Below are 25,815 nucleotides of genomic sequence, written 5' to 3'. Positions count from 1 at the left end.
AATGAAGCCAAGATCACCTGACCTAGTGCTGGTGATAATCCCACTTCAAACTGGAGCTAGACCAGCTTTAGCCTAACAGACACCCTTCACAAGCTCACATTCTAACTTATTCTATCAATTCCAGCATGTTTTAACAGTTAAAACAGCCATAGGATTATAAAGACTAACATTAAATATGGCATTTGGAAAGCACTAACCCTCACAAATGCAGACCAAAATGGAAAGCTTAAACCACCCTCAATCTTACATATTGGTAACCAACTAGGGGGGAAAAAGAAAAAAATCAAACATGCTACTCACAATCATTCCAATATTAAGCAAAGGACAAGAAAATTCAATCACAATTAAATTCCTTTATTAATATCAACTCATCTTTAATCAGTACTTCAATTCCATTTTTATTCCAGCAATGATTACAACAAAATGAAGACACGCTTTTAGTTCAGAGAAGTTTAATTAACTGATCTTGGATATGATGCAGCTAAGAAGTCTGAACAAAGAGAATTGAGAAGGCTTTAATGCACATCAGCTTGTAGGAAACATAACAACACAGCAAGTGCTATCTGTGTGGGATCCAAACTCCAAAGCAAGAAGTTAAGCAGTTCTTGCAGGAGGAAATAAAAAGCCACGTGTGCAAAGGAAATCAATGCACTAGCCTGTTAACAAAGTAGATCTTAATGAATTGCAATCATGTCTGAGAATGAGCAAGGCAGACTGTAAATTAAAAGTTAAGGACAAAGTTCCTCTGACAAACCTTAGAACATATTTCAGGTATTTAAGGATTTAGTATTTAACTTACTATCCTGGACACATCTATAGCTCAGAGTCCCACCTTCACCTGTTTCTCACATCCATCTGTGAAAACCCTTTGCTAATGAAAACAAGGATACTGGTGTAAAATTGAAGTGAATATAGAAATAAATAAACTGTAAATGCTGAACAGAATTTTAGAGTTTACCATTTAGAGACTGTTTAAAAAGTATATATATATTTCTGAAAGTGAGTTATTCTGACTTCCTGAGGAATACAGCTTGTCTGCCTTCCTTTCCGAGGCTTTCAGAAGTACCTGTGCTTAGGAAAATGTTAATCAGGAAGTTGCTTTCTCACTCCATCTGTCCATTGACTTCTTTTCTGTGTACTCACAAGATCCTTTAACCAGGGAATCAGAAGGCATCCTAACATGTCTGGGTACACAGAACACCACCTAAATAAAACTGCAGTATCAATGTCCTTGAGAAGCAAAATAAAGATTAAATGGACTAACCACATACCACACAGAAAGGATGACTGGCAAGACTTTACAGATCTGCTGCTTAGGACATGGGAACAAACAGGTTAAAAAAGCCAGCAGTCCTCACTGCAAGCTCCTCTGAGATTACTAGAGAGACTTGCACACAACCATTTATTGCTTCATGGCACCACACTTGTAGCTTTGTCACAAAGATTTCCACTGGTTTAGATAAATTTATACACCTCCTCCAGATCAGTTAAGCTAATGCAACACCTTGTGTGGACACCTTGATTGCCTCAGAGCAGAATTTTTCTTGCAGTAGTTTAAATGTGTTGATTTAATCAAATAAACATTTAGCTGCTTTCCAATTTTGTGATCCATGACTTCTCCACAACACCTCCAAAATTTACCAGGAGGAAAATCAACACATTTCAGGACAATCAAGCTTTACAGATTGCACTCCTATTCAAACAGTCCTCTTCCATTGCTGGAAGTTACTGTTATCAAAACCAACTAGATTTTCAAACATAGCCCCTTCTCTCCAGTGAAACCAGCTCATTTTTTAAAAGTCTCCATCTTGTCCCAAGAAAAGTGACTGACCAGAAATTTCATAAAAGCTTCACAGATCAGATTCAGCATATGATCACTGAATGAAAAGGGCTTATTTTAGAACAGAAAACTACTATATTTCCTCTATAAGGAATATTAATATAGCACTACATAGAAAATCACTGACAAGGTATCTAAACACTATAATTCATTCAAAACTGCAAATTAAAGAGAACATATTTGAGATCTCTGTATGAAAATCATCACCATACTGAACACAAACATTACAGCTAGATGAAATTTCACATTTTTGAAAGCAATTATACTATTTACTTCTCCTAAAGTCCAAATTAAATAAAATCATAATTTCTTCAGCTATGTATTTATCCAGCCCCTATTGGGATTTAAATACAGCATCTCCGTTAAGTCAATGCTACTGAGAATGTTTTAATCAAGTTCAGTGTGATGCACATGCTCCTTCACCAACACCAGATTCTCTTTTAGGTTCTACTGGATTTGTTTGTTCCTCTTCTTTCAGCTTCACCTCTCTAAAGTCTTCCCTGACTTCTTCTAACAGACCTGGCTTGAAGATGACATCCAGGGCTGTCATTGCCAAAGCCTTTGCAGTGCGCAAGGCGTAGAACTGAGCAGTCTGTGACCCTGCAGAAAGAAATGTAAGGGGAATTTCAGCTTAGATTACCAATATTAAACCACTGGTTTGCTGCACAAGGGATATTTTATAAAGTAAGATTATAAGTTTCAGCTTCAAGAACATTTTCTTTAAAATCTACTTGCATGAAGTAAACCTATTTTCCCATGCCTCAAAACATTTTTTTCTTTTGCAAGTACTTAATTTTCTGCTACTGACACAAACAACTAAGACTGAGAACAGGAATGTTGAATGTTCATACTATGCCCTTCAGAAAATGGGGAGATTTATAAGCTAGCAGTGTTACATTTCCTGTATTTGAGGAGTAAAAATTACTTATCTTTCAGCTCATGTTTAGAAATTCTTCTGAATATGCTGTTATAGATAATCCTTCTAATTTCTTTTTTATCTTTTAGTATGAGGAGTGGTTATCCTACCCATATACATATAACCTCAAACACAAACCAAGAAATTCTGTATTTGTCAGCTTTTTCTGCAACTCTACAATTAATGTTATTTGTTTTCACTTCCACTCACCTGCAGCTTCTGTGTACTGCTCAGTATGATTCAATGCATCAGAGCCAATATAAAAATAAGGATGAATCCCAGGGACCACAAATGTAACATTTCCAAAGTCCGTGGAACCTAGAAGCAGCACAGAGATTTTCTTAATAAAAGTGCTTAATAAAAGTTTTGAATGCTGTAAGAAAATGCATGATAGACATTCTCTCCAGCCCATGCCTAAAATGGAGTATCCTTTGCCCCAGATACTAAAATAAGAACATTTCTAATGAGCCATTATCCATACAAATATATCCTGTCACCAAGGTGTTTTTCCCTAACTAGCCATCTTCAGGAGCTGCCCTCCAGTGCACTTCTGATCAATGACCAGTTACTGGACTGCAAGGAAGATGTATCAGCATGTTCTTATTCCTTTTACTGCTCATTTTCATCAAGCATCTCCTGACAGGAAGCTGTTAGCTCAGAAACAGGAAAGCTGCAAACCTTGGGAGTGTCAGGCATTTCAGCTATTTCCCTGTTAGAGCCTTCAGAACTAGGCCAAACAATTCCTGCTTCTCACCAGTATGCAAATATTCAGCATTCTGTAGGGGACTAAAGTAGAAACTATTAATCTTTAAACAAAAACAGATTGAGGGTAACTGGTTTTACCCCCATGTGTTTTGATTATTCTCACTGATGGAAATCTCAACAGCACAAGGACCCCTGAAATAAAATCAGAAGTAAACTCCAGATAAAATGCTAGGCCTTTGTAGACAAACACCTGATAGCAATGTTGCACATTTCTATGATGATTCTTTCATGCCTATCACTTTCAGTATGTTATCTAGCACCTATCTCACAGCCTTATCTACTGAATGGTGTCATCCCAAAGTAGAAGATTCTCCATGGTAAATCATCCAAGAGTCTACAACTACATCCCAAGTGGCTTTGGCTTCTTCTTTTTCTCCCAAACAAGCAACCCACTCATTATTTGTTAAAATGACATTTCAAAGCTGGAGAAATCAATGTACCACTTATTGTGAAATCCAGGTACCAGAGGAACCATTGTTTTATATCAGAGAAAAAGAGGGATGACCCACGAAGATCCCAATTAACTTTCTGGGGCCAGAGATGCAAGAATTTGTTTCTTTAGTAATAGTGTATAAAATTTAATTTTAACACATCAGGTAGCATCTATATTTGTGATACTTTATGAAGAGAAGATATTGCTAGTGCCTTAAGAATTAGCAATTAAACAATGGAAAAACACAGATTTTACTTGGAAGCCTATAGTTATTGAAAGTGAGTCCACAGAGCCTACATTATGAGGACAAGAGTTTGCTATTTACTCTGCCTTACAGATAAGGGAAACAGCAAAGCTTGTTCAAAAACATCTCTTCCCGTAAATTCAGGATGCATTTGAAGAAAATCCAACTCTTGGCACAGCAATAAGTCATTTTAATTTCCAGTAGTTGGTCCTACTGATTCCTTCTTTGGTCAATCTGGACACACAAACCAGAAGTTCTGCACGCTCCAGACTAAACCAAGGGTTCTAGACCTGCCTTTCTAAGTCCCAATACACAAACTGCTGCAAAGACTGTGCTGCCCTTTTCCCTACTTCCACTTAGCAAATGAAACACTAGAAATTTCACGGCATCCTAGCTCTCAGTCATGTAATTCCTCCTAAATTTGTATCCATATTCAATGTGCTACCAATTGACATGTTATTTTTGCTGAGTAGAAGATATTTAAATTGGGTATCTTCTAGCAACATGGAGAGGCAAAATCCAGGCAGCTTTTAATAAAATTCTAACAGTTAAATCTTCCCCTCTATCAGACAAAATGTTACACCCTTTATGGGAATAAGATAGAGGTATGTTTAGAACATCAGGTGTTTGGTAATTTCCATAAAAACACCCGAAATTGTGTGCTTGCTAGACACATATTGATTGGGATTCTTTCTGGAAGCATAAGTAATTGCAGTTACCAATGCAATATACATAATGCAATATATATACATATACCTTTATATACTGCAGTTCCAGCCTCTCAAAAATACATCCTGAAGCCTCTTCAAGTCACTGCATATTTAATGGAGTCAGTATTACCACAAACATGAACAGAGGGGAAAACACAAAAGATTCCAGGAAACATTTATATAGAATCCCAAGCTTCAAAAGTGGAATTTTCAAATATACTAGAGCTTCTTAAGATCTTCTTTATCAGTTTTGTGCACAGGAAGCCAATGAACCCCATGATTACTACATTTTGACTAGATTAAGTTATCACAGGTGTGGGTGCCTCAACTAAGCCCTGTGAAACTAAGCCATCTGCTTTAGGAGGTTATGGATATCCTGTAGTAAAGTCCTACCAACAGCAGAAGGAGAAACAGGTGCTGGCACCTGGTCCAAGCTAGCTCAGTCCCACAGGATGTCACACCCCCTGGCTGTGTGCCTGTGGTCTGAGGGGCTCAGAGAAGCCCTGGTGACACTTTTCTGCCTAGAGTGATACCTGGGAGCAGAGCCACACTAATGCCCACGCAGAGGTGGCAGCGAGTGCGCCCAGCTCTGAGCGACTGTCCTGCTGCACAGACATGGAGAAGCAACTGAGCTATCTTCCTTCCCTTTCAACAGAAGAAACTGACATCCTAAAAGAAAACATTGAAAACCACATGAAAACTAAACAGAAAGAGAGGTCTTGAAAAAGATGACATAAAATACTCAATTTCCCCCCCCCCAGAAAAGGGTAGCATACAAAGTTCCACTCCTATGGCTCTGGAGACTGTGCTTTGTTATCTCTCCTGAATTCCCACTTCAAAAATTCTGAGGAGAAGCTGTGGAAAGAAAATTCAGTAAACCCTACTGCAATGTGAGATAAAAAAAAAGCAATTGCTCAAGCACATTTTGACATTTGACACGCAATTCAAGTACAGGACAGCCATACAGGGAGTTTTGGTTTAAGCAAGTTAATGGTTAACACTGAACATATCATATAACTTACATATGAAAGCCCTACTGCAGCTGGGTGTCTGTGAAAAGTTCACTTCAAGACCTCTGAACAAAAGCAAAATCACTGATATACACGATCGTCCTTACTACAATGGTTTGAAGGAACCAACTAGCAGAGCTCCAGGAAGTTGCACTCCAGTAAACATTTTAAGGTTCCTCAGTCTCCTTCTTTGGCTAAACAAGCAAAGCAGTAAATCTTATTTGTATTACACTGAAGAAAGTAGGAAGAAATCTGTCTTTAGTTATAATTTGTTCTTAAACACAAGACAATGAACCACTGTTTAATTTGAAAGGGAAGTAAGAAACAGAAAAAATCCCATCACCATTAGATACCAAGAATTTCAATAGATACAATGTCTCCCCTACCCACAAAACGAAATTTGGAGAGCTGCTCCTAAACACCAAATTTGTCCAAACTCCAAAGATAATCTGCACTTAATAAAGAGAAGAAAAGTGCCACAATCAAATTAATTAAAATAACTTTTTACTGAGAACAGTATCTTCCTTCTAAGAGAAAAACCTTTAGCATGAATGGAGTAAAAACGTTCATAAATACAGTTAAGATCAGTAGTGAAGGCTCAAAGTATGAGCAGAAGTTGAGACTTGAACAGAGCTCCTGTAGGAAGATTCTGAAAAACAAAGTGTTAGGGATAACAAGAAACCCACCTAAGCATTCAAGAATTCCCATTGCTGTTACAGCTCAGAGACTAAAAAAGTTAAATTGTTTAAGACACAGTCAAGACCCAAAAGTGAACACCTACGTGAAGAGCACCCTTTGGAAAACTAATCTGTTGAACTCATGAACTAAAATTAGAGGCATGTAATTACTTGTTAATGAAAAGATTAAATTAGAGTTAGTGATAAATTTCAAGTTATAAATCTTTCCAAAAACTCCCTCTAAAATAATTGCTAGATTCTAGTATATTTGTTTATATGTAAGCTTGGAAAATGTTATTAAACAAGGTTCCTGAAAACAAGGTCTCATCCCCATTTATAGCAAACCAGGATTCTGTATTTTAAAGCCACAGAATGAGAGACAATTCATTACACATGGTCATATTCTCAGAAAGACTGCTCTTAGCTTTCTATCCCTTCTCCCAACCAAACTGCTTATTACTTGAAATATTTTCAGAATTATTATTAGAAGGAGTTCACTGCTTTTCTTACCTGTTCTTAGCTTCTACAACAAATACAGAAACGCAGGCCAGAGATATAAACCTTCTACAGAGCTTTAGCTCTGTAATCTGGCTTTTTCTTCTGTGTTTAACTTAGCTCTTATTTGTTATTTTATACACTTGAAGCTTGATGAACCTAAGCTTAAGGTACAATGAAAAATGCAGCTGGAGTTACCTGACAAACCATTCAAGATAGCATCTTCTGATATAAAATCTATTCCAAGCTTCTTTCCATTCTCCTTGTAAATTTTCTGCAGGCTCTTATTTGGAAGCACATTGTAGTAATCATTTTCACCACCTTTTATTTCCACCTAGACAAAAACCCCAAATCACTGTAAGTTTTTCTCCAGTGTAAGCCATTTCAATGTAAACAATCTGAAGGCCAAAAAAAACCCCTACATATCCAGATTTCAAGCCCAAGGCAAAACAGACGTAAGTGCTAAGTTTATTTCAGAAATACAACATTCTGCCAAATATTACCCTCCATCAAAACACAGCTGATGTTCTGTTCAGTTTGCACTAGACAGCCAAATTCCAGAAGAAAGGATTTCAAAATTTTCTCCAAAAACAGGAAACAAATATTTCCTGTAACAGTGTCTAATGATTTTGCCTGCAAGTACTACTAAACTACATAGAAATAAACATAGGCTTTTATCAAACTATGTTACCTTTTTTCAGAATGCTTCCAATAACTACAGCCCCATTCATGACATGGCTCCATACAGATAAGAAATTTGAAAATAAATGAAAAAAAAAATCTATCAATGTTATAAAGTGCACTTTCTGAACCTCTTTTCTAGTTATAGTGAAGGGGACATGATAGGAAAACAACTTCTATTGTCTCAAGAAGATTATAAAAGTGACATTTGCATATCCCATATCTATTTGTTTTGATGATCACATACATTCTTTTTACAGCTGAATTAGTCATAAGCTTGTAATTAACAGAGCCAAGTAGAACCATCTATCTTAGCAACATAAAAAAGGTAATCTTATTGTTTGAACCAGCTAGATGAGACACACTTCCATTTATTAAAAGCAAAACAAATGAGAATGCTAATTGAGAAATCACTCTGTTGCTACATGAGCCTGCTGTTTAATGGGGCAGTGGACCTAATGACCAAGAATATGGGAAAAAAACAGACAGAATACCCAATACCTGTTTTGCTTGTTTCTACAGGTGAGGTTTGCCATCAAGCCTCCCAGGTCTCTGAGCCTAGCAGCACTATCTGTAGGATAGAAGCATCACCCACAGCAAAACAAAAAGAAATTACAGGACACTTAAAGAAATTGAATGTACATGGGATCAGGCAGGATGCATCCAAGGATGCAGAGTAAGAGAAACAGAAATGCAGTCTGGGAGCTATTATTTTTTTAAGTGTCACTGAAACAGAGGGATGTTCCAGCTCACTGAACAACACCTAAATGTCACATCCTCTTGAAGGGCCAAGAGGAGGTCCTTGAAAACTACACACTCCTCAGACCATCCTAGTCTCAAGTTCCCAGAGGGATTACAGAGCAAATAAATCCTCCTAGAACTCATGCCCAGGCTCAAGAACCACAAGGTGATTGTGAACATCCACCACACAAGATGGAACTCACTTAAGAGCAGATAGTGCATGACCAAGCCTTGCTTTGCATGACAACATGACTGGCTCAGATGACACAAGACATGCAAGCTCCAAGTGATTTATAATCAGCAGCACAAAATACCACATTGCTGCCTGTTACTGTAGCACCCATCTGCAACTGAGACTGGTGCCATTAGTATTTTAGTATTTTTATTACTGATGGAGTCAACCCCTGTGACACCACAGCTGGTGCTGTGCTCGTTTGGTTTCTCCTCAAATCAAGACTGGAGCTAGGCCAGGGGAAGGCCACCAAGATGACTGGGTGGATGGAGAACACAATGTACAAGGACAGGCTGAAAGAACTTGATCTGCTGAGCCCTCACAGAACAGAAGGTTAGTGGGGCATCTCACTGCTGTCTAGAGTTACCAGATGGGAAGGGTACAGCGAAGGCAGAACCAGACTTCTCAGATGTCAAAGTGATGCAACAAGAAGCAGGAAAGGAAATCCTGTTGGGTACAACAGAATCACAGAGGGTTGATGTGGGAAAGCACCTTTGGAGGTCATCTTGTCCAGTTCCCCTGCTCAATCAGGGTCACCTAGAGCTGCTTTCCCAGAACCATACTGAGGCAGCTTTTGAGTATCTCCAAAGAGGGAAACACAGCAATCTCTGCAGGAAACCTGTGTCAGTGCTCAAGTCATTGCAGCATAAACATTAGGAAAACCCTTGCTCACCACGAGGTGTGTAGAGAAGTTTTTGAGAGGTGGTAGAATTTCATCCTTGGAAGTATTCAAAAGTTCACAGCAACCTGCTCTAACTGGTCTTGCTCTGAATGGAGAATTAGACCAGATGACCTCCAGAGGTCTCTCCCAACACACATTCCTCTAGGATTCTGTGGCATTCTATTTATAAACCAAAGCTTTCTCTCGGGACACAAAGCAACAGAACAGCAAAAAGTGTACCAGTAATTTAGATTTACTTTGGTGAAACACTATGCAGACAAAGTAAACACTGATTTCCTGTTCTGGTCTGTGTAACAGAAACACATGACAATGAATATGTTCTTACCTTGCATCCTGTGGCCATTGCTGCAGATTTGAAGCAGTTTTCAACCTTCTCTGTCAGAACAGAAAGCTCTTTCCTTGAAGGAGCACGCAAGTAAAACTCTAGTTCAGTGTAAGAAGGAATGATGTTAGGTTTCACACCACCATTTTTTATTACACCTGCAGAAAGGGAAAAGTTGTCTTGTCAGTATTAAATGCAATTGTTTGATCTTCAGCCCTCTCATTAAATTCCTGGGTCAAGAACTAAAAGCATATAAACAAAACCAACAAAACATCAGCTGAACATGAAATACAAGGAATGTAAAAAATGCAGTGTGTGGACAAAGTTTCTTCATCACGTCAGATTACATGTGGAACATGTACATGTCTTTCAGCACAATTTCACAGCATTCTTTGGTTAGACATCTGTTTTACATCCCAGAGTCAAGCCAAACTAGCATTTCTAATTAATCCCCTAAAATTCAATGCATTAGAGTCATAAAGTAATCTGTCTGCCAACAGGGAAAAAATTGCTAAAAGGGATAACTTGGAGTCCAACTTTCAAATGTTTCCTCAATTAGAATGTTTCCAACTTATTTTGTGATCTTGACGAAAATCTGAACAAGTTTCTCAGCAATACTGAAACAATGTATGTATTGCAGTGCACAGAAAGTTCATTTAATTGCTCATTTTAATTCTTCAGAAATACTGGAATGTATAACACCAGTAGCTTTAGTCACAAGTGCAGTTTGAGCTGAAAGTGCTCTCTCAAGGGAATGTGTGACCAACTACATCTTTTACCATTATGGCATCAAAGGCATTTCCATAAAACACAGTAATATTCAGATATTTTGACAAGAACACATCACAGATCCCAGTTTCACATTAGATGTAACTGCACTAACAGCTAGTTGTTTCCAACAGGGTGTTTCCCTGGTCTTCTACCCTCAATTTCTTTTATGTGGAATTAGATTTTTTTCTGTAGAACCTGAGAAACTTCTACCTTAAATGGAAATATTGCAGAAGTTACTGATGTGTGTCACTGAGGCCTGAAAAGACAGCACTATATTGTTGTAAACAGACAACAAAATATTTCTTTTGGTGCAGAAAACCCATTAAGATTACCAACTTCACCTCCAGTCTCAAATACAGTCCAAATAAAAAACAGTGTTGAATTAATCCAGTATCAGTATTTGTCCATAACAATAGGAACAGCTCAGATGAGAGAGACAGACATCACAGGAAAGGAAGCAATAAGTATTCATGCAAATTTGAATGACACATATCCATAACAAGCTTTCTCAGAACAAGTAGCTTCATGAGTAAACAGTTTTCACTTGTCTTGTCCAGAACAATTGTAAATGGAACTGGAGAGAGTCTGAATAGGTCTACAGTTAAATTTCAATACAACTGCAATATGGACTGGACAGCAGACCTGAACTACAAGTAGGCTGCCTGCACACTGTTGTAGCACTCAATTTGCCCCTCTGGATGGAAAATCTTATTTACAACCTGTTTAATACAACTTCTTGAACAGGAAAAAAAAAAAAAATCTACATTCCCGTTTTTAAGGGGGCAACATATAGTCCATTCATAAGCAGGGAAGAAAGATCACATCAAAATCTCAGATGAACTCAAGACAATGATATTTCAGTACATGAAGCATTGGTTAGAAATTCTAGACCTCAAGCAATGGAAATTATTCCAGCTTTTGTAAGTGGGGTAACACTACTATTTTTAGAATCACTTAATTCAGCCACTGATTATACAGGAAGTCTACAACATGAAGTCTCCTACACAATGTTATAAAGAAAGCATTTCTAAAATTCCGTCTCACACTCTGGCTGCTTGTCCTTTCCCAGAAGTAATTTAAATACCTCCACTTTGAAAAACCAGGTTTATGGCAGCAGTTGTATCAACACAGTAATTTCAGTTTTGCTACTGTTCAGGAAGCATTACCTTAGAAGGCCTTACTGTTTAGGTACTTAGAGTTTTTGCCAACATTACCCATGTAACCTTTAGAAACTATAAAGAAAGCAGTATTTAGGGGTTTAGGCTTAGATTCAACAGAAAACTTAGGCATCTTCAGCCTTAAACCTGCAACACATGGGTTGCAGACACCAAAACTCTAATTATGTGCCTTGTTTTCTACAGAGAAATAGGACAGAGAGGCTGTGCCTGCTGTCTGAAATTCATTTGGGCATGCTGCACAGCAGAACTGCAAATAGCTGCATCTACAGTCAAAAGGATAAGGACTCCATCCAGATATCCTGGAGAGAAATGCACACTTGAATTACATACAGCACAAGCAGCCAAGATACATAATGATCAGCTCAAAACATCTGGAAAGATTTTTAGCTCATAACAAACATTTCAAATAAACAGCTCTACATTCAGAAGTCCTGTAGAATTGGCAAAGTTTCTTATTTTCAACTTGGCAAAAGTTGTGCTGGGTGCAATAAGGAACTCTGGGTTTACAGCTATAGAGCAGCTTCCCCTCACCTTTTGAACCTTTCTCACTGTACAGGCAGAAATGCACAATGTTGAAGGAGGACAAATCAAGCTTAATGGTTAACATGTCTTTCTGCAAATTGGCCTGTCTAATCCAAAACCTACTAGATATTAAATATAAGAATACAGTGAACATCTAGTTGATTGGGCTACTAACCAGGACTATGATCTTCTGCCATCACTTGTTCTTTGTACTTCACCAAATAAATTTCATTCCAGAGCACCAGACCCTTCCAATAAATGCCAGCTAATTAATGGAATGCCTACTCAAAAAGTGATGCAGTAAGTAATACCTCACTTTCTGGAACTATTTAATCTTACACCTTTGCAAATCCACACATATTAAGGAGTTCAAGGCCATGTACCAAAATAAACTTTGCACTTTTTTCTTTTTTTTTTTTGAACTGCAACTTCAAGACTTAGAATTGATCTAACCTTTACCTAGGCATTGGAGTCCCCTTTCAAATCTGACCTCTCAGCCTGTTTTGAGCAGTTAGTTCTGGACACTGACATCACTGTAAAAATTGCAGACACACCATTTAAATGAAATGGTGCTGTTTCATAATATTTGAGGTGACTAAACTAATTTAGTGCTTTAGTGCAATACTTTGCAATGTGTGACATTCTATGTTAGTACTTCAGCAGCCTAAACTCTAACTTGCTGGACATTAGGTTTAAGAAAGATCTCACCATGAACTCTCCAGGTCGGTTTCATCTGCTGCCTTAAAACAGACAGATTGTTGTAGGCAAGAACAGCAGCATCTAATGCATTAACTCCTTCCCAAGGATAAGCAGCAGCATGAGAAGCTTTTCCATAGTATTTCACAGTCACACTAGGAAATAAAAGGCATTGCTTATTTGTTTCTCATTCACTGAAAAAATCTTTGAAATGAAAAACGTCCTTTTGTTCCCACAAATATATGTTATTTAAATTTTGGTCAGCATAACACCAAACAATTTACCTGGCACTTGACTGTTGCATAGATAAACTATCTTTGAGTGCAAAAAAAAAAAACCTGAAAGACTTCTAGAAAAGCAGCAGAATGGAATGATACCAAGAGCCAGTCAGGCAAGGGAGCTACTGGTAACATCATTATATAGCCTTTTCCTGAAGAGTACACATTCCACATATTAATTAAATTTCTCCTCTGCTTTTTTTATGCTGCCTGACTCTTCTGATACTTTAAGTTTAAAGCACTCTTCTCAGAGGATAACAAACCCTTTTCTCTGATTCAAAACTGGAAGTTGAGCGTCCTAATTCTTGTCAAATAAACTGTGTACAGTATGTAAGATAGCAAAAGCACGTAAGACCACATATAACCCATGTCTAAATAATAAAAGTCAAGTTTTATGAGTATGGAAAAGCACAGCCTCTTGTAAAACACATTATTATGCTACAGCAAGGATCTTCTCTTCTTGCACCCTTCTAAAAAGGTGCTAGAAAGGCTTGCAACAAGGAGGAAATCTAATGCAAAGGCTATCCTCCAACTTCACAGAAGTCATAAAATATTGCACCGTAACATATCCAGTAAAAATGAACGCTTTGCTTCATCTGAGGGCCACTAATATTAGCCTTACAAAGTAACTTAGTATTTTAGACTGTTTATGAGAACTGTTTACAAAAGAGGAAAACATTAAATACTGACATCTACATATAAGGTCTCACTATTTATCAAATACACAAAACAATCTGTACTCCATATCCACTCCTTTATAGAAAAAACTCAATCTTCAAGCGTTCCTCCCACCCCAAGACACACAACCTGTCTCTTATCCAGCCTAACTTGCTTGTCCCCCTGTCTTGCACAAATGCCAACTCAACCAGTTATCCTGAAGTGACCCCCTTGTGCTCAGAACCACGCCACAGCTGCAAGTTAACACCAGCACAAACTCTGGAAGGAAAAGAGGGACACAATGCAGTGTACTGTTGCAACAGGAAACATCTCTTACTGCTCCTGCAACCCAAATTAGGCTTGCCTTTTTCTATCCCCACTGATCTTCCAAGACAATCACAGAACCCATTCTCTAGACTAAGAATTTTATTTAAAATTTATTATCATTAGGAAATGTAAGAAACTTGTCCATTAATATCCCAATTATTAGACTGCAGCCCCACAAATCAACTCACAAAGATCCCTGGACATTCTCAAAAAAACAGAAAGAAGGCAAAGCACAGCAGAAAGTCATGCTGCAGTATTCTCTTCCAGAAGGAACATGTGTTTCTTATTAAAAGAAATTATTCCAGAATTCCTTTACTTGTACTTCTTTTGCTACACAAATGTCACAGACACTCAGAAAAACCCAAGAGATTTTGCAGAATAATAACACCCTAAGCCAGTTTAAGAATACCAGCAGAAGAATGTGGATCCTGTTTGTCCAACAATAAATAGGCTGATTAAGTGAAGGGTAATTGAGTAAGAATCAGCAAACTTTGGCATGTATCCACCAGTTATCCCAATATGTTAATCTCATTTCAGGCACAAGCCAGTTTTCAGAATTGCAGACACAGAAATAGCAGCAACTTAGTGAACACCGGTGCTTAAACTCCCTGCAAACAAGCAAAGACCAATTAAAATTAGAAAAGCTGTCTTTCTACCTTTGAAACCTCACAATTACATAAAACATGACAAACTCAGTATTTCAAGCTTTTGGAGGTAATAAGTTGTTTCACTCAGCACTTCAATTCCATGCCTCCTCCATGTTCAAGGGTTTAAAGGCTATCTAGGACTTGCATCCTATTGCAGACCCTGACCTCTGAAGAGAGATTTCCAAATCTTACTGTGTCAAACTCAAAAGGCTATTGCAAGCAGAAAGACAGAACTATCATTGAAAACTACATCTTGAAGATTATAATACAGTCTTAAGGTAAAGCAAAGGCAAGTTGGGCTAAGTCTTGAAGGAAGGTGCAACAACCAGTTAAGACTCTTTAGAAACACGAGGAAGGAAAGTAGCAGAGAACTGGCCAGGTGATGAAAATTAACCCTGTCTGTTTTACCATGTAACTTGGCATTTACAGAAGCAAATTATCCACTGAAATAGCCCTGGTAAAAGCAAAATGGTCAGTAATATCAAGCATATCAGAGCTAGACAATAGCACAACAAATCTGAAAACAGTTCCCAGTACAAGTCATAAATGACTGGAAAATTACTTATTTAAATAAATCAGAATTTAGTCTGAAACAGTCAAATGTAATACTTGCAAAAGCTTTTGCACTGGAGGGAGTTCACTAGTGGAGACTCTGCAAAGTAAGACCCTCTGGGATCAGGAATCACATAACAATAGAAGAATGTGACAAAACACAGGAAAAAAACCTGCTGGCAGACTACTGCTGGGACACTGTGGGAACACACATTTACAACCCCAAAGGAAGAACAACATGGCCTTGCAGACTGGCAGAGAAAGAAAAGAATGAAACTCCAAAGCACTTTTTTAAAATCATGTACTTAAAGACCAAGCATTTGCCTAAGAGTTGATAGCTTGAAAATTACTTAAGAGGAAGTCTCAAACGTGCCAGCTGTCTCCAAAATTGTAAGGAAACACTATGGTCCCTGCAGAAGCTGAGCAAGACCTAAGGCAACTGCACCTCGTGTAGTGTGTACAATTTTGGGGATGCACACCCAGCAAGGTGCACTTTAAGGCAAGTCAAGTGACTCAGGCACAAGTGAGCCAGTGCTGTCTCTGAACATCAGGGCCAATCAAAAGAAGACAAGATATAATTTTCAAAGAGTTATATGGCTGGCAGAAAAGGCAGCTGTGTAGGGTAGGACTGTTGTCCATCCTGACACTGGGGGCAAACATGAAGGAAAGACAGCTACTACTATGGATCAAAAAGTTGGTGTGAGAGTTAATACACACAACATGGCTCTGACTAAATTTAGTATGGAAGTTACTACTGACCCGAACTTGAGTCAGGCTTAGCTGGCCAGTTATTTTCAAACGGAGGAAGGCAAACCTTCCAAACTGATAAAAAATGCATAGAGAACCACATGACTGGCATCCAGGAAAGCATAAAACAATGACCCTTGAGAGAGACCCTGCAGTTGTATCTTTAAATTCTACTTCAACAGATGGCATCATCACATGAATGCTTGCAAGAAACGCCTAGAACCATCACAACAAAAGATGGATTTTTGAGATAGGTGGAAGATTATCTCAGATCAGTCAGAGATTTGAGCACTAGGCTGAACACAGCACTTTGGAAGAACGGCTCCGAGTGCCATTCCCTAACACTAACCTGGCTCCTTAGCTGAGAGCAGACACCTTTGTCTGATGGGCACCTGCAAGGCTCCGGGTTCAGCCGCGGCTAAAGCAGGTCCCCTTCTCAGGAAGGGGACAAAAAGCTAATAACAAACCATCTCTTTCTACCTGAACCCACGCACTCACTCATGCTCGGCCACGTCGGGCAGGTAAGCAGCGTTTTCTTGGGAGGGGTGCGCCATGAAAACCACATCCAGGCCATCGAACGCCCCAGCCTTGATGAGGTCTATTTTGCCTCCTCCTTGCTCTTCCGCGGGGGTCCCCAGCACGGTGATCTGCAGCACAAAGGCACGGAGAGAGTCAGGGGCTGTCAGGGAGCGCCCACCAGCGCTCCCCCGGGAGGGCTCGCACCTGCACGGCCACGGGCTCCGCCAGGCTCTCCAGGGCGGCCTTCAGCGCCAGCGCGGCGGCGGCTCCCACCTCGGCGATGAGGTTGTGGCCGCAGGCGTGCCCCAGCCCGGGCAGCGCGTCGTACTCGCAGAGGAAGGCGAGGCGGAGCGGGTCCTGCGGGGCCGCCGTGCCCCAGTCGGCGCGGAAAGCGGTGCCGAGCTTGTAGCGCGGCTGCACGGCCCAGGCGGCGCCGGGCACGTCCCCGCCGGAGAAGAAGCGGGTCAGGACGTCGTGCGCCTGGTGCTCCGCGTACGCCAGCTCGGGACGGCTCCAGATGTCGCGGCTCAGCGCGCCCAGACGCGCAGCGTTCAGATCCACGCTCTCGCACGCTCGCTGCTTCAGCGCCTCCAGCGCGGCGGAGGCGGCGGGGCCGCTCTCCGGCGGCTCTTGCGGCTTCATGAAGCCTCGGGAGCGCCGATCCTCAGCCAAGCCGCACCAACCACCCGCACCTAGCCCCAGCGCAACACCTGCGCTGTTCCCCGTTTTATTGCCTCTCTTCGCCGCGAGGCACGGCGGGAAATGTAGTTCCCAATCACGGCCTGGCCTGCAGGCGGCGCCCAGCCGGAACTCCCCGCCCCAGCGTGCCTGGCGCGGCCCTCGACCAGCCGGCGGGGGTTCGGGGCCCGCCCGCAGCCCGTGCCGGCTGTGCTGCCGGGGCCGCTCGCTCAGTCCCCCACCCGCGGGGTCGCGGAGGGGATCGGAAGGGTAGAGGTAGGAAACTCACAGATTGAAGTAAAGACAGTACCATAGGGAAAGTAAAAGCCATGCACACAAGCAAAGCAAGGAATGAATTCCCTGCTTCCCATGGGCAGGTGGGTGCTCAGCCATGCCCAGGAGAGCAGGGCCCCATCACACCTCAGGGTCACTTGGGAGCACAAACGCCGTCGCTGCAAACGTCCTGGCTTATATACCGAGCATGATGTTCCATGGGCTGGAATGTCCCTTTGGTCAGTGGGGTCACCTGTCCGGGTCACCTGTGTCTCCTCCCAGGCTCCCCAGCCTGGCAGCACAGAAATCAGGAAAGGCCTTGGCTCTGTGTAAGCCCTGCCCAGCAATTACAAAAACGTCTCCACATCATCATCACTGTGTTCAGCACAAATCTAAAACACAGTCCCATGCCAGCCTTTGTGAAGAAAATTAACTCCACACCGGCCAAAACCAGCATAAAATATTAGATAAATTACGTGTTGGAAGAATTGCCTTGTTAAACTTTTGGGCTTGGTGTGCTTCAGTGATCTCAGACCTGGTGGGGAGAGGGTGGTGTTAAAAAAGCTTGGAAAGAAGGATGTCCTGCTGATAGTGGGTAAAAAGAATGCAGAATTTCCAGACCACAAGGACATTTGGCAGAGCTCCCACGATAAGGAAGAAACTAACAAAGCCAATTCAGCAACTGTGCTGAAATCAGCTCCAACTGGGTGAAATGTAATTCTGGCAGAGGGAGATTGTAACCACCAACTCATGGCCCCCTGACTCAAAAGAAGGGAAAGACTGAGTATGTGTACTAATTAGCACAAGAAGAGAGGGACTCACTTTACCAATAAAAAATAGAACACTAAGTAGTAGGAGAACTATGGAATTTGTAGCCAAGGAACAATCATGCCTTTGCTAAAATGGGTAAGGAGTGAAATCTTTTGATAGTGGATTTGCCACCCAGCATGCCTTTCTTTGCAAAACTGTAAATAAATATCTGACTCTGAGTGTGGATTGGCCTCTTGCACACTGGGTGTAAGAACCTAATTTGGCACAACATGCTGATGGAACACATGCCTTGTTACATACATGTGTTACCATCAAAACACCCAGAGGCTGCATTCAAGTGCAAGGTGTGCTGTGGCTGTTCTGGGCTTGGAAACACCCTGTCTCCTTTGACATCTTAATTTTTTTCCCAACCAGGATTCCTGTTTGTCTGGATTTGGGTTAGATCTTTACATTTCTCTGGGATTTCTGCAGTCCAGGCCTGTGAGAGCCAGCTGGTCAGGAGTTTTAGATACAGCTACATAGCAAGAAACCTGCCTATTGAACCAACCCATAGCTGACAAAAATTGAAGTCAACAGGATCAAAATGATAAATTCTGGGTTTTGGGCATTTTTTTCCTTTATTCATTTATCCACTGTACTCTTTCTCCACAACTTTTCTGTCAGCTGGAGAGGTGCTTTGGTGTGCTGAACTGCAGGATCCCCCTCTCCACAGCAGTTGAGGAAGGTTCTTTTCCTCCTGACAACCAAACCCTCAGGACTCCAAGAAGAGCTCAGGCTCCCATGCATTACATTTGTCATGAGCTATTTTTACCCTTGGAACACACTACAAGTATGTTGACAAGTACTATGGTTATGGTCAGTTCCTTCCTCCACCCCCAAATTCTTCCACCTGGAATAAAGCCATCAGCCCTAAAACGTGCTGAACTTAGTTTGAACTCTGGACAAATGTTGAACTATCCTTATGAATACATGCAGTAAGTATTTGTCAGCAGCTGAGGGGGCACATACTCAGCAGAGGGTCACATAACTCAGATCTGTTTGCCAAGGGATTTTTAGGGCTGAAGCCCTTTGGAGCAGGCAGAACAGGCCAGCATTCTTTAGGAACAATCACTTTAGGCATACATCAAACTCAATCACTCTTGCATTCATGGAAAAAGCTGGCTCCCACTTTAAGTTTTAGTGAGAAGGGGGGGAAAAAAACCCTTATGTATGTTTTCTTCCCAAATACCTGATTCCTTGAGGCACTACTGTTCATTATATAGTTTTGTATTTCTTCAATAAAAACACAGGCTCCTGTTGGACCTGCACAGATTCATTGAGGGCACTCCAGAGCTTTACATACTGATCAGTGTGTGGCATTTCAGCTGGGAATGCTGAGCCTCAGAGCCACAGCTAACAGGAATGGTGAGGCTTGGCCACAGAGCACATTGTTCTGTGGCAGCTGCCTCCAAAGAGGCTGCCTGCTGGCTGCTCGTTTGGAGGGCTGAAGAAGGACTAGAGAGTGCACACAAGTGCCAGCATCTGAAAGTGGGACAAAGTTAGCACTGGCTCCTCCAGGAAAATTTACCACTCATGGGGAACAGCTAAATTACTTTTAGGGATTATGTTATCTGCTCACATCTTGAGGTTTTCCTTTCCAACTGAGATCTCAGATAATCAGAGGGTTTAATTACTAATGTGACCACTGTCTCATTTGCTTGAAATTAACCTTTAGAATACAGTTGGAATCCTCTTTGTCTGCTGTGAGGATTTGTGAAGCATGCAGCACTAAGACAGCCAGTAATTTTAGAAATTTCAGCATTACAGAGTTCATGCCAGCTCGAGAGTTCCAATTTGCCTCTTTGAAAAGGGGCAATATGTGTCATAATGAGTGTTAGCATCAGTTAATACTGGGTATGTTTGTTATTTTGGTATGTTCCTCTTCACAACCCCAGATATTTTGTGCACAGCCTGAAAGTGTGGTTCCTTGGGAGGGACTTGCTGACCAGAGAGTTTCCCTCCATACCTCCTGGAATGTGCTCCTGCTGCTGCTTCTCCTGTGTTCTCCTGTGTTGTCTTCAATGAGCTAGTTACATCATTAAAAATCTGCTTAGAAAAGAAAACTGGATGTTTTTCATGAAACAGTTTTGCAAGACACACAGTAGATCTCTGCTTCCAAAAGTTCACAGTTCCATCATGATTTTCCCTCATCCAGCCAAGAATTTGTGCCACTCACTAGGCTGCCTTTGGTATTTGCATGACCTTTACCTGAGCTGATGCAATTCACTAAAATGGCACAAAAAAGGCTTGTTCAAAAAGTTTGGTAATTTTCTGTTGGTTTAGTGAGTTACATTGGGCAAAGGCCCATGAAGAGCCAGGACGAGGAAGTTGTAGTGAGACTATTTGTGTGGAAGCAGGAGCTGCCACTGATAAATCCTGCCCTGAGAGAGCTGCTGGGAGCATCACTGGAAAGGACAGCCCACAGAACTAAAAATAAACACAGCTGCAGCACATATTAAAGCAAAGTGGGGGGCTTGGTTGTGAGCAAAGCCTTCACATTAGCTGAAGACTAAGCAAGGCCACAAGAAATTTTAATCTGGCTCAATAAAAACAGTGCTGTGATTCCTGAAATCAGTCCAATTCAGGAAAGAGAAAGGAAAGGGTATAAAGTTCTTTTATTCATAAGAAACAGATGCCTGTTAATGAGACTTTCATTCCTTTAATAAAGAGCCTTTTCACTCCCATTCTTGTTCATATTCTGTTGTTTGTGTGGAAGAACCACTGGATATTTTCCTCAGAGATGGGATGGTACCTTTGAAATTAGCAATAATTTTCTTGCTCCTTATACTAGGAAATTTCAGGTCTCAGTTACTACATTATCATATATTTTCTTCTAATTTAGGAGAAGGCATCAGTCTTTTAACCTTTTATGCTGATTTGAAAATTCATTGAATATCTTCAAGAGGAAGAAAACATTTATATTCATTACCTTTGTTTGCTATAGGTTGTACCTTGGGTCATGATTACAGAAATATTTTATTATAGTCAATTTAAATTATAAGTCAACAAAATGAAAAACATGTAACCATAACATGTTGTTTTCTAAGACAGAGGAAAAATTCTGGTCCATTTAAAAAAAAAAAAGTAAAAAATACTATGAAGATATTTTGATTGTGCTAAACAAATTATAATGGAGCATTAGACCGTTTAAAATACTGTTACTATAGAGAGGAAAAACCCTGGGAACATTTCTTTGGAAAAAGCAAGAATTGTACATATATTTGTTCATAAATAAACAAGAACAAACCTCACAGCTGCTAATTCAATTCATATTCTTGGAATAAGCCTGTAAACAAATGCTTGTATTTTTGTTTTGGAGGGTGGATGAAGTTCAGTAGCTTTCCATTGGTCTAAAAGAAGGAACATCTGTTGTGGCCATAAAAAACTGGATGATCAAGTTTACCACATCCCACATTAGCAACATTAGGCATTGAGGTTGAAATCCTGATCACACTGAACTCGGTGAAAGTTTTGCTGTTAAATTCTGGGTGGCCTGGATTTCAAGCCAAACTCCAAAGCTTTAAAAACAAGAGCACAGTGAATATTAAAAACAAAAGTAGGCTGCTGCTGTGTGTAGGAGCTATACACTGACCTGCCTAAGATAACATTCCAGCCTGGTCTACAAATAGCTTTATATTAGGCAGTTCATATCAAGACATACAATGCTACAACAGTGAATCCTGTGTTTAAAAAGAAAGCATGGTAAGGGCTTCCTTGGTCAGATCACAGTATCCACACAGAGCAGAGAATTTTTAGGAACTCAGGAAGATAAATAGCTTGAGTCACTGAAGCATACTGTCTTTTTAAACCATTACTGGATCAGGGATGCCACTACACATCTTATAAATTTCTTATTAAGGGAAAATAATACAGAGTAGGTGGGTTCAGAAAAGTGAAATCTTCTCCCTGTAGACATCTCATTGCCACCACTTAAGAGTTAAACGCAGTGAAGTCAAAAATTCAGAGCAGACTGAAACAGAAAACATGAGCTTATTGTTCCCTCTTAATGTCTAGTTACATCGCGTCCAACACTCAGAATTAAATCCGAAACCCCTCACCTGGCATGTTTTATTAGCTATTTGATGTAGTGGGTAAGGCCTCACCCTTGGCCCAAGTGCTGTGAGCCCGTAGCAGAAAGGTGAGGGACGTGCTTGGAGCTCAGGCTCCCTCTGTGAGAAGGCAGCTGTGGCTCTTTGCTGCTGCCCCAGCTCTGGTGGCACAGTGAGACACAATTGCTTCTGGGCTCTTCCAGTGCAAAGTCCAAAAGCTTAGTTCAAGCTGCCCCCACCCCTCTTGGCATTTTATGCTTTAAACGCTGGATTTTATCTTGAAGCAGCTTGGAGTTATCTGTGTTCTCAGTCTGCTGACTCCACCGTGTGGGTGGTATCCTCTGGGAGACAGGCAATAATATTTTAAACTGACACAGTTATTTTCAAAACAATCACTTTCATGCACCATTAGCCACAGAGGCTAGTATAAGCTTTGCCAGCTTTATACTGGTTTAACAAATAGTACTTTTCTATCTGATGCAGATTTTCATTTGCACTCTGAAAGGTGCAAGAATGCAGCAAGGGATCAGCTGTAGAGCTGTAGCTATTTTTACTTTTTTTTTTTTTTTTTTTTTTTTTTTTTTTTTTTGGCTGGGGTGAGATTGTTTTAACAAGAAACATCATTTAAGTCCAAGAGAAGTTCAAAAATTTCCTGACTTAAACATTGCCAATTAGAGCAGATAGCTCTAGTAAAAAAGGTAGAGCTAGATAAACTTAGATTTCTTTATTTGGTTTGTCTCTCTGAAGAGTTACATAAAACTTATCAGCTACGAGGCTCTTAAAAGTATGCACAGCATAATGTAAACAGGGAATTAAATTACTGATATCCAAGACTCTTAACACACAAACTTCCTGACTGCTTGCTTTCTCTTTCATACTCAAATTTTACTTTTGTAACAGCAAGAAAAATGTCAAACATCAGAGATGTTACCTCAGCAGAAAATGCCTTTGAGTCCTCCCTCCTCCAATGAACTATCCTCTTTTGTTTCTTACACTGTTATATATTCCTATGTATTTTAATCTGTGATATGGTAATTATTTCACATTATACTAAAGGTCAATTGTTATATTTGTATAATTTCTGTAGTAGCAGCATCATCCCAGTCATATTGCTATGCCAGTTTGAAAAGATATGTGTTGAAAGCAGTCTGATGATGTATGTGTTTCTTCAAGACACTTGATGCTAAATCAGCTCCATTACTGACAATTATAAACTTTTTTTGTTTTATTTATTTAAGTATTACTTTTTTTAATATTATATGTGGTTGTATCTTAGCTGCTTAGTTACTTTCTTCCTGTAAGAGGCAGATTTTTCTTATTTAATGTCAGATAAATTCAATGCTTCATTTCATGCATTGATGCCTTAAAGACCTATAAATAAAACAACCTACTTTCAAGACAATATTAGTATAGGAGGTAATATAAAGGCTGGTCTTTATTGGAGTGTCTAAGGGATGGCTATGGAAAACTGCCCATCCTGCACAGGTAATTTAGCAGATTAGCATAATTGACAAGAATCCCCAGTTAGAAGCACAAGTGATGAAATAATCACCCCCTTTTTGTTCCACCTCTTCTGTAGCCCCCCCTTTAAATAGGAACTGAACTTTGTTTATGAAACTGTGTCTTGAAGAGCTCGTTTCAACCTTGGCTCCCAGGAAGAATCCAGATGGGATAGGGGCCTTGGACCCCTCAGGGCTTGGAGCCTCTGGAAGGTGTTTTGTCTTTCTGCCTGTCAGGGTGGGGGAAAGTACTGGAGCTAGCTAGGAATTATATACAACAATAATCTAATCTAATCTAATAATCATAAGAGCTATGAATATATATATATAAGAAATATAAAAAACAAAATCATTCAGGCAGCATGAGTTACTAAGTGGGCAACAAACACTAACAGCCCAGAATGGAAGGAAAAACTGATGATAAGATGTGGAAAGCTTAAGTCTCTGTGGCTGCCAGCTCCTCTTGAAGGCCTGAGGTACCTCAGCTTTGGCAGGAGAGGAGCCTGGCAATGAGCAGGGACTGCAGATTTCCCACTGTACGTGTGCTGGCTGACTCACAGACCACAGCACAGAAAACAAACACACAAAACAGGTAGGTGTGCTATGGCCACAGACTGCAGCCACTCTGTCCATCGGAGTTACCTGCCCCCATTACCTCTCCAAGAGAGTTAATCCATCCCTGTACACACAAGACCAAATATTTTCCCTGTTAAATCCTGATCGAGCTGAAACAAAGTCAAAAATTGTTACATAATTCTCCACACATTTAATTTCTTCTCTTAGCTCCCAGTTTAAAAATGGTTAATAACATTTTTCATATTTGCAAATGTAAGTGAAAAATGAAATCTAGACTGTGTTAAAATTTTCAAAGTAATGAAAAAAATCTTATCTTTCCTAATGTTAAAATGACCCTTTAGTTGTGCCAGTAATTATTTACATCCTATGCTGCTAGAAATAGTTTAATTTTGCTATTGATTCAAACAGAACCACAGTTACGTCCTAGCTCTTTTATTCCCTTGGAGGAAGAAAGTACTTTGCAGCTCTTAAAGTTCTTTGTTTTTAATACAGTGAGCCTTTGAAGTATTACAGCTGCTTGTTCACAGACGGGATGTATTTCTGGGTTAAATAAACAGATGACTACTCAACGCAAACAATTCAATATATAATTTTCTCTTTTTAAATTTCTATTTAAATATAGATGGGCATTTTCTTCTCACAAAATTTATGTAAAAGCCTCTAGTTTGTTTCATATGAGTATACTATTTTGCAGATAGACAGCAAATTTATTATATCTTTGCAATCCACAGGAACCTTAAATGGATTACATCTGTTAGACATCAAAAATTACTATTAAATACTTTGTTGTGGATTTAGTGATACTAAGGAGCTATTAAGACAGAAAACCAGCAGCTTACTGTGTCTAATTGAAAATCTCTTTACCCTCAAAGCTTTTATGTTATTATTTTTTAAAAATCAGAAGTGTGATATATTGCATAATAATAAAAACACTTGTATTAGGTGTTGACATTTTCCATAATACCCTGGGAAATGACATTAAAAATAGTAATTATTTTTGGTTTTGATTAGTATAAATTATGCTAATACAAACAAGCCTTAAGGGTGTTCATTAATAATTATTTGCTTAAGATATTAATTTCAAAAAATACGTTCAAGCCCATATTTATCTAGTCGCAGTGGGAATATACAAAGCAACAACACAGTAGCTATAATTACTATAGCACACAATGATTTATTAGTATTTTTTAAAATTTAATTTCTAGTATTATATTGTACATATTATTATGTAGTAATATAAGTAAACACAGCGTATGTTTGCACTCACCATGTATACTTCTGCATTTAC

At 39.8% G+C, this 25,815-nt stretch overlaps 1 protein-coding gene across 1 annotated transcript; it reads right to left on the bottom strand.

Moving 5' to 3' along the window:
* Positions 1 to 333: 333 nt before the first annotated feature.
* On the bottom strand, positions 334 to 17,328 carry PM20D2 (peptidase M20 domain containing 2). The gene is made up of 7 exons (XM_063150643.1): positions 16,847 to 17,328; positions 16,622 to 16,770; positions 12,928 to 13,070; positions 9,752 to 9,906; positions 7,289 to 7,424; positions 2,967 to 3,074; positions 334 to 2,440 (listed from the first exon to the last, which is right to left on the bottom strand). The coding sequence occupies exons 1-7, from the start codon at positions 17,282 to 17,284 to the stop codon at positions 2,238 to 2,240; spliced, it is 1,332 nt and encodes a 443-aa protein (XP_063006713.1). The 5' UTR covers positions 17,285 to 17,328; the 3' UTR covers positions 334 to 2,237.
* Positions 17,329 to 25,815: the final 8,487 nt, after the last annotated feature.

Source organism: Melospiza melodia, chromosome 3 (assembly GCF_035770615.1).
Source record: "Melospiza melodia melodia isolate bMelMel2 chromosome 3, bMelMel2.pri, whole genome shotgun sequence".
In the NCBI taxonomy this organism is placed as follows: domain Eukaryota; kingdom Metazoa; phylum Chordata; class Aves; order Passeriformes; family Passerellidae; genus Melospiza; species Melospiza melodia.
This window is presented reverse-complemented; position numbering and strand designations above follow the sequence as displayed.

Bases quoted from the DNA above. Each gene is read 5' to 3' on its own strand.
- PM20D2 (XM_063150643.1), bottom strand. From the start codon at position 17,284: ATGAAGCCGCAAGAGCCGCCGGAGAGCGGCCCCGCCGCCTCCGCCGCG. The intron at 13,071-16,621 runs GTGAGTGCGTGG...TTTATTTCCTAG, and splicing joins CCCGACGTGGCCGAGCATGA to TGTGACTGTGAAATACTATG. The intron at 3,075-7,288 runs GTAACTCCAGCT...TGCTGCTTCTAG, and splicing joins TATCTTGAATGGTTTGTCAG to GTTCCACGGACTTTGGAAAT.